At 40.1% G+C, this 14,323-nt stretch overlaps 1 protein-coding gene across 3 annotated transcripts in view; it reads right to left on the minus strand.

Moving 5' to 3' along the window:
• The window catches only part of gbf1 (golgi brefeldin A resistant guanine nucleotide exchange factor 1), a 93,016-nt gene that overhangs the window by 10,355 nt on the left and 68,338 nt on the right, over window positions 1–14,323 (minus strand). For all 3 annotated transcript variants that reach the window (XM_027275914.1, XM_019263763.2, XM_019263762.2), the window contains 22 exons: window positions 14,077–14,245; window positions 13,646–13,857; window positions 13,089–13,187; window positions 12,806–13,000; window positions 12,208–12,400; window positions 11,982–12,119; window positions 11,802–11,890; window positions 11,515–11,717; window positions 11,248–11,371; window positions 10,074–10,199; window positions 8,303–8,385; window positions 7,504–7,740; window positions 6,781–6,874; window positions 5,972–6,148; window positions 5,726–5,790; window positions 5,494–5,617; window positions 5,199–5,270; window positions 4,927–5,021; window positions 4,670–4,823; window positions 3,030–3,255; window positions 2,436–2,593; window positions 1,851–2,100 (listed from right to left, as the gene is read on the minus strand). In XM_027275914.1, the coding sequence (XP_027131715.1) occupies window positions 1,851–2,100; window positions 2,436–2,593; window positions 3,030–3,255; window positions 4,670–4,823; window positions 4,927–5,021; window positions 5,199–5,270; window positions 5,494–5,617; window positions 5,726–5,790; window positions 5,972–6,148; window positions 6,781–6,874; window positions 7,504–7,740; window positions 8,303–8,385; window positions 10,074–10,199; window positions 11,248–11,371; window positions 11,515–11,717; window positions 11,802–11,890; window positions 11,982–12,119; window positions 12,208–12,400; window positions 12,806–13,000; window positions 13,089–13,187; window positions 13,646–13,857; window positions 14,077–14,245 (3,283 nt within the window). The remainder of the gene's footprint in view (window positions 1–1,850; window positions 2,101–2,435; window positions 2,594–3,029; window positions 3,256–4,669; window positions 4,824–4,926; window positions 5,022–5,198; window positions 5,271–5,493; window positions 5,618–5,725; window positions 5,791–5,971; window positions 6,149–6,780; window positions 6,875–7,503; window positions 7,741–8,302; window positions 8,386–10,073; window positions 10,200–11,247; window positions 11,372–11,514; window positions 11,718–11,801; window positions 11,891–11,981; window positions 12,120–12,207; window positions 12,401–12,805; window positions 13,001–13,088; window positions 13,188–13,645; window positions 13,858–14,076; window positions 14,246–14,323) is intronic.

Genomic DNA, 14,323 nt, shown 5'->3' on the forward strand with positions numbered 1-14,323 from the left:
TTTTTAGGTTCCAAAACTAGAATTCCAAAATTCATTCTTTTTTCCACTACAGAACTGACATTTCTTAAATACGCAACGCATTCCTTTGATGTTTTCTATGTATGACGTGTAACTGAATTGCAGAGCAGTACAACTCCTCAGTAAGCGTGTATTTTTTCTGTTTTTCCAAATGACCACATCGGCAGTAGGAAAAACACCCCCAGCACCATGTGTGACTGTAGGTTTCATACACTGTGTCATTCAGCCACCTCCTTACATTCATCTGCCACTACAATGTTTATATTTTGATCAGTGCTAAATGTTTAGCCTTAGACTAAAATGCTTTAGCTTGTTCCGTGTGTAAAGTAATAAAATTGTTGTTCAGACTAAAGGTCAACACAGCAAAGAAATGGACTACTAGAATATGGAATATTAATGAACACTTCAGTGTTTCTTTGTAGACATGTTTTGGTCACACTGTCATCTTCTGACAATGGTGCTCACCACAGGATAAGCCCATTTGATTGAGCTAACATGAATTTCCCTCTGGTGCTACCCTCAAGGCAAATTTTACTTGTTTTAGAATCTGCAAATAGTAAAGCTGGTGACTTTTCATTCATGCATCCATTTTTTTTCTGTGTTCCTTGAGTGGGTAGCATTATAGCCTCACGGGTAGTTTTTTCAGTTCTTCAACAGAATAGCTAACTTATGTCCACAAGCTGAGTTTCTACATATATGCTGGTATGAAAGTTCATTTCACCTAACCTACATTCACCCTGATTCTTACTTTTTTTTATAAAATTCACTGAAAAGACTCAGTAATGGTTCATGACCGACATAAAACAAAGTATGCTGACCACACCTAATTTTAATTCTCCATTTTCATGCCAATAAGCAGCCATGAACTAATTACAGCCAGGATTACCTCATCCTGAAAACAACCACAAAGTTCTGGGTCATTTCCAGACACAATTTGTCTTGAAACTACCTTTAACAAAAAGATATGAAGTCAGACCACAAAAGCTCAATAGAGTAATAGCAGGTTTTGCACTTTTTATTAGTATCTCATACAGATTAGCGCCGTCCTCAGCCCAGTGCTTTGATCAACCCATTGCTTTTGTTTGCCTCTGTAAAGCTCTGTTGACAGCATGTATCCAATGGCCTGAAGCACTTGGAGAAAATGAATAGACCATCAGCTATGCCAAAGCACATGTGCCCCACTGCCATTTTTCAACCTTAAGCCCTGTCTTACTGTACTATGAAGGTATGAATGGAAAAAGAGGGACATTTGAGGGGCAGATGACAAGGAGGATAGAACTGAGAAAGGAAGCGGAAGAAGAATGTAGGGCACGACACTGAAGTGGAAACATGAAGGAGGACAAATAAAGTGGACTGGCAGACGCATGCTTGCTATTAAAAGCCTGTCACAATAGATTTTACAGATTAATCAGATTAATAATTAATTTCACTCTGGTTTGAATCAGGTTCCTACTTGGTGCTACATTTCTTTGGCTATCCTGGCCCCCAACTATAGTGAAAAAAGTGAATAACGTTAACTGAATAAGTTGAAAAGGGGCTCAAGGAGACACAATTTATACAAAAGTGAAATAATAAACTAAAATAAAATGATCTAGCAGATCAAATATTACAGACAGGATATTTTTAACTTGTGGTAGATATAAAGGACTGAAAAGTACACAGAGGGTTTGACCTTTGTGATGTAAACCTTTGCAAGACTGCACATTACACTAAATAGCTACTTGTAGTTGTTGTTGAATCATGTCATGTCATCTTTTTGGTCAATATATTTCCACTTCATATTAGATCTAGTCTTTTAAACAGCTCCTTTGAACTTAATTTTAGGGTCTCACCTCCGTTGAGGCTGGCCTCCACAAACACTCGTATGGCTCTAACACACAGCTCAAAGTTGTCAGGGGTGACGTGCGCAGCATCACGGACGATGAAAGAGAGCGTTTCCACACACTTGATAAGAGATTTGGTGTCGTGCTGGCCCAGATCCTGACCCAGTGTCAGACTATACTGGTTGACCAGTGGGTGATTCAGCTGAACTTTCGAGCTGATTTGAAGGCTCTTACTTGTCTCCAAGTCATCTTTTCCAACCTGGAAAAAAAGAATACAAATCTTATTCAGAATCTGACCATAGATCAGTTCATTCTTTTATACTGTATTCTTACAGAAAGTTACATACATGCAGATTTTAACTGAACTTATTTCACCCTCAGTTCATGTGGACATATACTATCTTTATTATTTTTAAAGGTTCTATCCAAATAAAAGTTAGCTTTAATGTTAGAGTAAAAAATCACTGTATGTGATACTGAGCACATGTAACTGTACATAACACAACACACCACACACAATGTATCACTGTTTATCATGCAGGTATTCTGTGCATATATTAGGATGTACATGTGTGTGTGTATGTTTGCACTGACCACAAGCCATCCACTGCTTGCTACATCCACATCTTTTGTAGAGCGAGTCATCCTGGTCTTGCTGTGCTCAGTGTAGACCTCCGAGTCAGACTTGTAGCCACAGTCTACACTCACTTCACTGGGATGATGGGGAGACAGCTCGCTATCTGACTGGGCTCCTGAAGACACAAAGGAGACAAACATACTTTCATTTTTATGTTTGTGTTTACATGCTTGACTGTTCTGTGTAGGGCTCATGTTACTGTAAATGTATGAAAATTGATCTAAAGAAAACTTGAAAAATCGTGTGGTTATTGTTTGGTGATATGTTTGGGATCTAGGGAATGTTTTTTTTTAAATACATAGCTCTGTGTTCCCAATTGTAGCTACAGACCTTTCCAGAGAAATGTTCCAGTGGCTGTGAATTATCAACAGATTTGTTTTATTTATCTGAAAAATAATGGTAGTCACTCAACATTTTAAGCACATCTAGACTTTAATATATCGAATTGTGTAAGACCAAGGACAAATGCATTTCACTGGTTGTGGAGGTTTTCAAAAGCGGTGCTGGGTGGCAGCAGCACATCTCAAGACAAGATGCAAAGAGAATGGGACCTGTGTCATTGTCAGTAGTGGTGGAGGCGAGCTGGAAAGACGCAGGAGGTTTCACTCCGCCTCCGATGCACTCCAGGAGGGAGAAGAGTGTGTACCAGTCGTCTGTACAGTGGATGTTGGCTGCATTAGTCTTCAGCAGCTCATGAAGGCCATAGGCCACCTCCCTGCTGACCCGGGACAAGACGTGAGGTTTCATCATGAGCAAGAGACGGAGGCAGAGGAGAACCTGTGAGTCCACAGGGAGAAAGAGGGGATCAGGGCTTGGAACGTATGGTGAGCTTTCTACAACTTCAATGGATCTCTGAAGAGTACTCTCAGTTCTGCCTTCACGTGTTCTAAAGTATTCAGGCACATCAACATAAAAGTCAAAAAAGCAGCGTAGGTAGAACCAGGAGTACACAGCAATTCAGGTTGTTTTAATGTTCTTTTCTATGATTTATAGAAAAGTACTGACTTGTGGTGGGTAACAAAACAGGAGTGCTTGATAGACTTAAAATGTTCTCTCCTCATGGTTTGCTTTCATTTTTCTGAAGCAGTGAAAAATACAGTTTCTACATCAGCACAGCTGAAAAACAACTGCTGCAGAGAAGTGAAAGAATAATCAACATTTCATCTCTGACTTCAGCAGAATTTTGCCAAAAAAACAAAAACAAATTCAAGAACTTTTATCAATTTTCATGCTTTTTTTTTTTTTTTTTTTTTTTAATCACATTTGCTACTTTATTTACTTCTTTGGTCAGAAACATTAGAAATACTGCCCTAAATGAAAATCAATGTTATGTTGTTTTAAGAGTTCGGACTGAATTTAAGTTTTTTTTGTTGTTATCAGCACACATCTGGTAAAGTCTTTGTTTAGACACAAAAGAGTAGTTTTCATTATATTAGTGTTCCAGTTGGGAAAGTAGGGTGCAGATTGCATTTGAATGGTTTACTATATTATACTTTAGGTCAGAAAAGTTCATGTGATCACATGCCTCATCCCTATTGTCAGTGAGATGAATGACTAAATGTCAGATTAGCTTAGTGACCCTATGGTGAATGTTTGAAGCTCAAAGCAGAACACCACCATAACAGTTGATTTTGTCCTATTTCTATTGTCATTAATGGGTTCCTCTGTTAGAAGAAAAGGCTGTGTGACTTGCTGTCAACAAATCCCATCAAGATACCAAACCCAGTAATGTCTTACTCCTTCTCTCTCTGGTGCTTGAGTGGGAGTGAAAATAAACTACAGTGTTTGTGTTCATGCCAATGAAAGAACATCATACCATTGCAGAGTGTAAATTACATAGACTTGAAAGATGGCTTTATAAAGTTTGTACTGACAGAGGTTAGCAGCCATTCCTGCTAAACATGTTCAAACACTAATATTTTTCCGAAATATGGCTTCAAACTCCATACATGCATGATTAGGTTTAGGTCTTCCATCAGTCAGAATTACTTTATCCTAACACTAACTTATTTGCTAGCATTTTGAACATCATCCTCTATTGATACAGACTTGCCAATGAGTCCTGATCAAACGCAGAGCGGGAAGTGGGCACTAATCAACGCATGCATTTTGACAATTATGTGTAAGTATGTGAGTTAGGGACAGACCATCTACTGACCTGTGTGTGTGTGCGTGCGTGTGTTTGGTGTACCTGAGAGCTAATGTCTTCTCGACGCAGCAGGCGGATTGCAAGTCGCAGTAGTCCCACCACAGCCCTCTCCACCAGGAAGCAGCTCTCGTTGGCATGGATGCAAAGGTGGTAGAGGTGGTCACGCACTGTCTGCCACACGCATGCCACACGGTCTCTACACACACATACACACAAACACACAGAAAGAGATGTGACTAAGACAACGCAAATGACTGTGAAATGCTGTGAAGGTATTACTGACAGATACTCCTGCCTACCGGTTCTCCAGAACAATACGCAGCAACATCTCCAAACAAAAGGCAGCATCCTCTTCATCATAAGTCTCTTCATCTGGAGTGACTGATATCAGAGCCTAAGGAGGAGAATTGAGTTTGTTTTGTTTTCTTTGTGAACCATAAAGTAAATGTGATTTCCATACATATCCACACCAGCCTACAAGCGGCATGGGCATATACTTTTACGCAACCAGTTAAAATCAGTGCATGGATATTATGAGCTATATGCAGTAGATATGTTAATAAAAAATAACCTTCATTAGCTCCTGTAGAGACTCCAGCTGTAAAAATTTGCTCTCTGTGATCAGTTTCTCTGGGTCACATTGCTGAAGAGAGAAACAGAAAATACATTTTATACAGTGTAACCTGCAATCTGAATAGTTGATGGAGAACACCAAGAGCTTTGAAAGCCAGAATATAAAGTCACATTTCAAAGCTTCAATTTAAAAGTGTAAAAACAGAATTAATGAATTAATGAATACCTGTTCCATGTAACTTGAGTGATACAACAGAAAAATGTTTGCTATACATCATAAATTATAACTTCACCTTTATGCAGAGGATGGCAGCCTGCTTGGCTTCCTGGTTCTCTGTGGATGGTCCTCTGAGTCCTGACTGCTCGGCTCCACTCAGTGTCAACCAGTTGACAAAACTCAAAACGGCCGACTCCCCACTGACAAACAACAGAGAAGAAAAATAAAAGTCAGGATTGTTTTATAAAACACATTTCACCTGGTCTCTGGTCTGGGATGACAGGATCCTAAATGAGTTTTGTGCATACCGATTTGAGGGCGTTTCTTCTCTTTGAAGAGAAATTTTCCCATTTGGCTCCACAAAATCCTCCACCTGAGGCAACAAGCACAGTGTCTGATCAGTGACCAGTAGGTGGCAGTAGAACATGCAGAATGTTTCTTTCTTTGATCCAGAAACCCACAGACTGTATCGGCAGTCTCATCACAAAGCAGATATCATCCAATCAATGACTGAATGGAAAAGAATGCTCAGAGTTTAGAAATGGAGTACTGACCTCGACCATGGCTTTGGGCAGGAGCTCTGCTCTGAACAGCTGCAGCATGGAGTCCATTATGTTCTTCCAGCCCTCCCTTAGAATGTTGCCGTGCCGATGGGCGAGGTCAAACACTGTCTTGGCTGCTGTCTGTGCCTTACTATTGCTGCCAAACACGGTAGGAAGGTTTTCCACAGACTGCAGGGAGAGAGGACACAGTCAACAGACAGGCAGAGTTATTGTGTTCATAAGTCTTTACTAATTAACTAACTAACAGGATAGAATTCTATTCAGTTACAGATGCTGAACACCTAAATAACACCATACATAATACCTGTACATGTATCCACAGCCAACAGAGCTTGAGGTAGGACCAGCATCTGGTCTGATCCATGTATATATGCTTTGTCATTTTTTCCCTTTGTTGCTGTAATGTATGTTTCTACAGTATACTGTCTAGTGATAATTATTTGAGCTCATAGGGATTGGGTTTAGTGAAGGAGGAGGTATCATGATGTATTTGTTTGCTTGTATTTTGGAGTTGAGTTAATTGAAATTCTAAAATAAATAATTTCATTACATAAGCATCACATTGATAAATAGTCAACATACCCAAAAAAGAGGCAAATGTAAAAATGTTCATTCATGTGTCTGTGTCTTCTGTAGTTTGGTATGATCCATCTTTTATAGTTTATGTGAATAACATTTTACTGCAATATGTTCAGATGTGAAAAATGGCAGCTTTTACTGCAAACTGAAGTTTACTCTTCACACTGTATATTGGCAGGACTACAACAGGATGTTATGGAGGTTTTCTCTAAGGGGCTCACCTCACTGCTCAGAGTGGTAAACTTGCAGAGGGAGATGATCAAATTGTCAAAAACATCACTGAAGCCATAGTGCGCCGCTATCATTGCACATTTCCTATAAAACCAGAAACACAAATGACTATTAAAACATCACAAAACAACAAGAACAAAGAACATAAAGTGCATTTTATTACTCAAGGTCAAAGTGGTACATACACACACACACACACCCACACCTGAAGAAACAGAATAACAATAACAGCAGCTGAAAACAACAATATACTATGAGAAAGAAAGAAAAAAAGGAAGGAGAGTGAAGAAAAACAGAAGAACCCTAAAGCTAATTGCATTTAATTCAGAGTAAACTCTCTGGTGTACTGTGAGATGATACATTTCTTCCATGTTACCTAACCTAATTCCCAGAGGTTCAGTTCTCAGACCAGATTAGCAAACTATGGAGAGTTTCAATGACTCTGCTTCAGAAATAAGAACTATTTAAAGCAGCCATTGTGGATATAAAATGCTGCATGCTTTAACTGCATAGATTTGTGTGGATGCTGCAGAAATGTGACAATGTTTCCAGCAGAAAGAAAAAATCAGAAATTATGGGCTGGAAGTAAAAATCAACTCCAAATAACTCCAGTGGGTGGAGAGATTTTCATGTAGGTTGTTTCATGCACAAAATGTTAAAATGTTATTTAAAGGACCTCCACCTAAGGTGCTGATTGTTTTCAATTTGTGTACCTGAAGCCAGTGATGGCCTTCTGGATAATGTTGTCATCCAGGCTCTTGTCAAAGACATAGGAGAGGGCAGCAATGGTGGGACCCCAGGTCATTGTAAACAAGTCGTGGTCATAGCTACCAGGTGGCAAGTGAAGGAAGACACCCTCAGGTGTGGCACCGCGGTGGAGCAACACACTCCATACGTAGTTCTCCTTCACCAAGCCTGTCTGCTCATCTGGCATCACAATCTCCTCACCCCTACAGAGGAGGAAATACATCAGCTCTGACACCAGCTCACAAATGAATGCTCTGGAAAAATCTGATTAATGAATGTTTTTATACCAATATCAAACCTTCTGATTCCTCATATAAAGCAGTTTTCCAAACTCATTTTATTTCATTTCACTTTGACATTTTAATGAAATTACATTTTTTATTGTGCTTTTACACATTTATTTATCAAATGATTTATAGACTCTCCACACTCTCTTTGTATCATTTATTTGTTTAGATGTTCAGTTACTTTTGTGTGTATGAATACAATAAAAAATGTAAATGTTTGCAAATGTTTGAATGTGAAATAATCTAATCAAAGAATACATAAATAAGATTAGCAATCTGATCCAGACAATCAAGCTGATTAGCCAGTTCATGGATCTAGGTCACATGTATATTTGACCATTTTCTGACATTTTATAACTAATAATTGATTGGTTATGGAAAAAGCATAATAGACAGGGCTGTTGAGTGTAACTTTGTAATTATTTTCTCTACTGGCTAATGGAAGTCAGCTGAGTGCTGCAGCATGATGGCAGTTTACTTGATAGCAGTGTAGATATCCTCCAACATGTCCTGGTCAAAGTCTTTGTTTCCATTGACTCCCTTCAGATTTTTCTTGAATTGCTGGAAAGAAACAGTGCCGTTAGCTGTGGGCTAATCAACATGTGTTGTGTGGTGGACACATTATGTAAACACATACTTTTGGGAGAAAAATATTTCTCCACCATCAACATGTCAGTCAATGCATCTCAACACAGGAGCTTAGCTCAGACACCCAAGCCTCTAACATTCAGTGCTTCATTAACTGTGCATCCAACCAACAATTAAAAGGGGTTGTGTAGAAACACAGTTGTTATCTGTTACTTAATATGCTTTAGTTGCAGTGTTAGGAAAACAAGGATTAGAGCAAAGGACTTCTTCTTCTTGCAAATAAACATACAGCCACCATGCGATGACTGACAGATTGGGGGGGGGCTCACTGCCACTGTAATGATAGCTGACACACAAGCTGCAAAATCGAGCAGCATGCTGTGACCTTACCTGTACCTCAATGAAAACATGTCATTGCATTGTCTGATCCTTGAGAATAGATTTGATTTACACACAGTGATGCTAGGTATAGTTTTCCCATTTCAAAAATAACCCACACTGCCAACACATGCTGTGGTGAATACTACACATTGCAAGCTGCTAAGTAACTGAAGAGCTTGGCGCCACTTTTATTGGCCCCCTCCAAACTATTGTGTGGAAGCCTCTGCCTGTTGTCTGAGCCTGGAGGTCAACAAGCCTTCTTCACCAAACCACAACTGACCCTCTGGGAATGCAGAGGGTTAATTTAAACACCATCCAACAAACAGCAGCTGTATGACTTAACTCAAGATAGATAAATTCTACAAAGTATGTGTACATGAAGGAGAGTGGGGCAGAAAGAAGGAGAAAGCAAGTGCTGGCTATTGTTTGTCACTGAGAGCAGCCCACCCACAAACTGTTCACAAGCTGCCCCACAGACTCTGTTTAGTCTTCATCTGCTGTCAGTCAAAGACAGAAAACACAGAGACAGAGATGGCAGATGAAGAAAGAGCGAGAGACAGACACACACGCCAACCCCTTGTCGCCCGTTTAGACTGAGTTTACCTCTCAGACTGACCACCACTGGCTACAGCTGTTGGCTGTGGGCTTTCTGAGCCGCCAGGCTGCACCAGCACAAATGCTAGCACTCACAGAGGAATGTCATACCCTCAGATACAAATAGTCTCATGTCCCAGTGAAAGAATGATGAATATGAATAGAGTTTTTTTATTTTTCCTTTTCAGAATAGAAAACACTTGTTAAAGGTAAATTCTTTTTGAGGGCGGTGTTTAGCAGCCACCCCATGTACAAAGGCTCAGTCCTTGCTGTGGAATCCCGGGGTTCAAATCTGACCTGTGGCTCTTTCCTGCATGTCATTCCCCATCTCTCTCTCCATACATTCCTGTCACTCTTCAGCTGGCTCTATCAGAAATAAAGCTTGAAAAAGGCCAAAAAAAAATCTTAAAAAAAGGTAAATTCTTTTTAGCATGTTTACAAAAGTATCATTGATGCTTTGAAAGGGAACAAAATCCAGCTAGGCAGAACTCCACGAGACCCGAGAGACAATCTCATTATGATACCTTGACAAACGTACAATAAGTAAACAGACTATGGTGGAGATGATTCTCACTAGTAGAGACTATCTGACACCAGAGGTGTCTGTAATTCTCTTACATGCTTGTGTACATGCATGCACCGGAGTGAGAGAGAGAGACAGAGAGAAAGAGACAGAGAGTTCTCACCTCTAAAGTCATGGGGATGTTCTGCTTGCGGACATTGTGGTTATGTTGATCAGTGTTCAGCATTATGACAGCATAGGCCAAGGCAAAGCCTGCATCATTGGTCATGAAAGGAGAGCCGTTCACCTTCTACAAACACAATAACAATGAAACACACAATAAATGGAAATCATCTGAAGCTAGCTAATGTTTCAATTCCAAACCTGAGCACTGTTTAACTTCATATTACATAAGAACAGCTCACTGACTCTCACCTACCACATCCCGCTGATATTACAGTGACCCCATAGAGTGGAAAACTACGGAGCCCCTAAACGGACATGGTGAAAGAAAAAAAAATGGAAGTGTTTCTGGTGCGCACGAGAAACTTTCTGGTGCGCACGAGAAACTTTCTGGTGCGCACGAGAAACTTTCTGGTGCGCACGAGAAACTTTCTGGTGCGCACCAGAAACACTTCCATTTTTTTTTCTTTCACCATGTCCCTTTTTTTCTTTCACCATGTCCCTTTAGGGGCTCCGTAGAAAACTCATTTATACCGTCACTGACTAAAATTACTTATCGTGTGTGTGTGTGTGTGTGTGTGTGTGTGTGTGTGTGTGTGTTTGTGGTCAGCCTAAGAAAAGGACATTACTAGGAATAGTTCCCAGGTCACATGACTCCCCTGCTATTTTGAGAAGTCAAATATTCCCCCCTGTGAAGTTTGTCCTTTGCCCACCATTGTGTATGTGTCTGAGTTAACGCTTATGTCATTCTGCTACTATAATCTGGAGAGTTAAACATTTATTCAGGTAATCATGTTCCAGGTTGGCTTTCCTGGATGAAAAGGAAGAAAACTGTGCATTTGTGTGTCTGTGTAAAATCAGGAAATTAGTGAACTAACTTGTGTTCTAATATATGATGTAGTGTATATAGCAAAACAGAATTCTCTTGTTTGTAAGCCAAACACAAGTCAAATTCCAAGTAAGTTTAAAGACAAGTCATGAGATTCATACCATCTCAAATACAATCTAAAAGTCATGTGACTGTCAGTTAATGTCACTGTCAGTAAATCCCACACAGATTATAGTATAGTCATCACCAAAAGTGGTTCCAATGCAAAGTGTTCTGCTCAAGCTGAGCAGAATCTGTTAGATGAACAGTCAGATCCAAACCTCTGTCATTTTTTTAATGATCTTACATGCCAGTTGTCTGTGAATGTTTCTAGCAGTCTCTGGATGACAGGAGCCTCTCCAGGTAGTCTAAAGGCCTCCAAGTAGAGGCGCAGAGCCTCATCGATACGGAGTCCCTGGAAGGTGAATGTGCTGCAAAAAACATTCACACTATTAAAACAATTTTAAACACACAAAACACAGGCATTTAAACACCAATGCTTCTTTGGTACTAGGCACATTCTTTCAGACCAATGATTAACAAATGTACAATATGCCCTGAAATTCCACCCTACTTTACAAAGCTGTCCAGGAGCTCCATGTTCTTGCGATCACTGATGAACTCGCCAATCATCTTTTTGTCCAGTCTGGGGTTTTCTCTGAGCCACTGGGCCACCTGGTTGTTGTCCATGGGGTTAGTGAGGAGGCCCTTCTCCTGCAGGAACTGGATGCCTTTCTTGGGCTTCTGGTTAAACTGCTCTGTGCCTGTGACCAGCAGCTGAACACATGACAAAGAGTAGATTTTATATTTGGTTGTAGATGTATGATGTTACAATAAATCTAGATCAATCAACACTCTCACCTTTTTCTTAGTTCTAATTTCCAACAACTCCTGGGAGTCTGGTAAATATGAAGAGAACCGTTGGGGTTTTTTTGGGGCTCTCTTCGCAGCTGCAAGAACAAAAAAGCATTTATGTTGGCTTCAACTGATGGCTTCAACCCCAATGCTTAAACAAAACATTAAAACTTATCACAGTCTCACCAGTGTCATTGTCTCCTTGATCCTGTCTACCCAGCCTCATCTTCTCTGCCATGAGATGTCCACTGGTTGGTGGAGACACTGGTGCATTCTCAGCCTTTGGAAAACTTGGACCATTGGTACTACCCAGTCTATTAACATCTGAAGACAAAAGGAAAATATGTTCTGTTACAAACAAAAGTACAACCAAGGCCAACACTGCCCTGAAGTTATTGATATCTGTGTATACCAGTTGAAGTGTCTGTCCCATTTTTGGTTGAACCTTCTCCCTCTGCCAGCAGTGCTTCCGACTGGTCTTGTTGATCGGTGCTGTTGACTACCTTGGCCTGACAGTGGGCTTCAGTGCTGTCAATCACTGTGAGCAGAGCCTCCAGTGACAGGAGGTGGGTGGTGTAAAGCTGCCCTGACACTGGGAATGCATTCTGTAGCAAGGGAGGAAACAGTTTTTCAACACATAGATTGATATTAATTGATAGTAAACTATCATTGGAGGTTATTATAACAGAAATGTAATAACTGACATTTTTAGGTAAATAATGTATCTGACAGTTTAATTTGAACCATTTTTAAAAACAGGTTGGTGAAATGTTCAGGACCACATAGGATACAATATAAACAGCTGTGGCACAAACGGAACGCGTTGTATATGTATATGGTTATGTATATGTGTAGGCTTCTTGTTAAAAAAAGGGAAATTAATTTAGTTTTTTTCAATACATTTCAAAACCTGCAGATACACACTAATGTTTTGAAATTTCACATTATTTCTTGTAATACAAAATAGTGGTTAAAAATTGTTTAAGATCATGAATGCTTAAAGGGGTTACCTTGGACAGCAGCTTGGTGAGGTCCTCAAAGAGATTAGAGCAGTTGAAGTCACAGTCGTAGTTGATGAACAGCTCAGTGACAAAGCTGGGAATCCTCCACAGCTGGACCAGTGCCTCCAGGGCCATCTCCTTCATCTCATAGGGCATCTTAATGTTCTCTGACGTGATTATGTCTATCAGTTTCTTTAGGTACATCTGCCAGTTCAGCACACAGAGTGATAATTATTAGGTCCAGAGCATAAAGGCCATTTATAAAATATGAACAAACTAGTTACATAGTTACCTCGAGCTGAAACTTTAGATGTACTCTCATGCTTTCAAAAAGCAAGAAGCAAACTCGTATGGAGGAAGCATATAGGTTCACACGATCCACACTCAGCAACTGACAGAAATCAACATCAGAGAAGATACATTCAAATCTTCAGATAGAAAATCAGATTCTAGTTTTTGATTTTGTTCTTGATGTCAGTTCACTCATTCACTGTAACTGAACTTTTGTAATTTAACTTGTTGGCACTGTGCTGTAATATCAGAAATGATACAACAAACAGTTTTACATATTTCTTGACAAGCAAACTAATGGAAGGCAAACGAGGCAGAGATTGTTGGTCTTCCTGGTAGGCAACCAGTACCAAATATTTTAGCTCATAAGTAGCCAACATATCCCATCATATCATGGTAAAAATAGTACAGCATCTTCTCAAAGTTAATGAAAATACTAATCAAAGCAAAAGATTGCACCAGAGCTGATCAGCTTAGAGTCAACCAATGCAGTGACTATTAAGTGGTTATCTCTGGTCAGCTGAAAGTTTCTTATGTCAAAAGTTTAAATAACCTCACCTGGAAGAGATGCCTGCAGAGCTCATCTTTGACCAGTCCTAATAAAGACTGGTAGTTAGCAATGTGTCCTGACTCAAGTGCCACAGTGAGCAGCTGCAGGCCCATGTGCATCATGGCATCAGTGTTGTGGCGGTCATGCGGGTTGGTCAGTGAGATCAGGAAGCGAAAAAGCTCCCTTAGACACGGCAGGCCATAAGGGATGAGGGATGCTCCTACAGAGGAGACAAGAGGAGGACGGAAGTTAAGGTCGAACACACAGTAACTTTGAAGATAAAATTTGAAAGTAAATGTCCTCAGTGCGTAAAGAAAACAATGTACAGCTAAGTAATTTTTAGAAGAAACTGTTCATCTGTATTAAGAGTAATAAAATATTTTTAATGACAGTAACAGTACCAGTGAAATCAGAGGTGAAAGACCCACAGTATCCTTACCCTCTCTTTGTGTGGACTGTGTGAAGCGCACTCCTCGGGGGTTGACATAGTCCATGTCGTGGACAGAGGTACTGTCTGACTGCTCTGTAATGGAGTCTTTATCCTCCAGAACCTCAGGGATGGACTCCACTGAAGCTGACTGAGCTGGTTCAACCTGTCTGTCCTCAGACTAGACATAACAGAACACAAATAGTCACATATCACCTCTACAGAAAGATCAAGGATCTCACTTGTGTTAATTGAGTAC

This window comes from Larimichthys crocea, unplaced genomic scaffold (assembly GCF_000972845.2).
Source record: "Larimichthys crocea isolate SSNF unplaced genomic scaffold, L_crocea_2.0 scaffold249, whole genome shotgun sequence".
In the NCBI taxonomy this organism is placed as follows: domain Eukaryota; kingdom Metazoa; phylum Chordata; class Actinopteri; family Sciaenidae; genus Larimichthys; species Larimichthys crocea.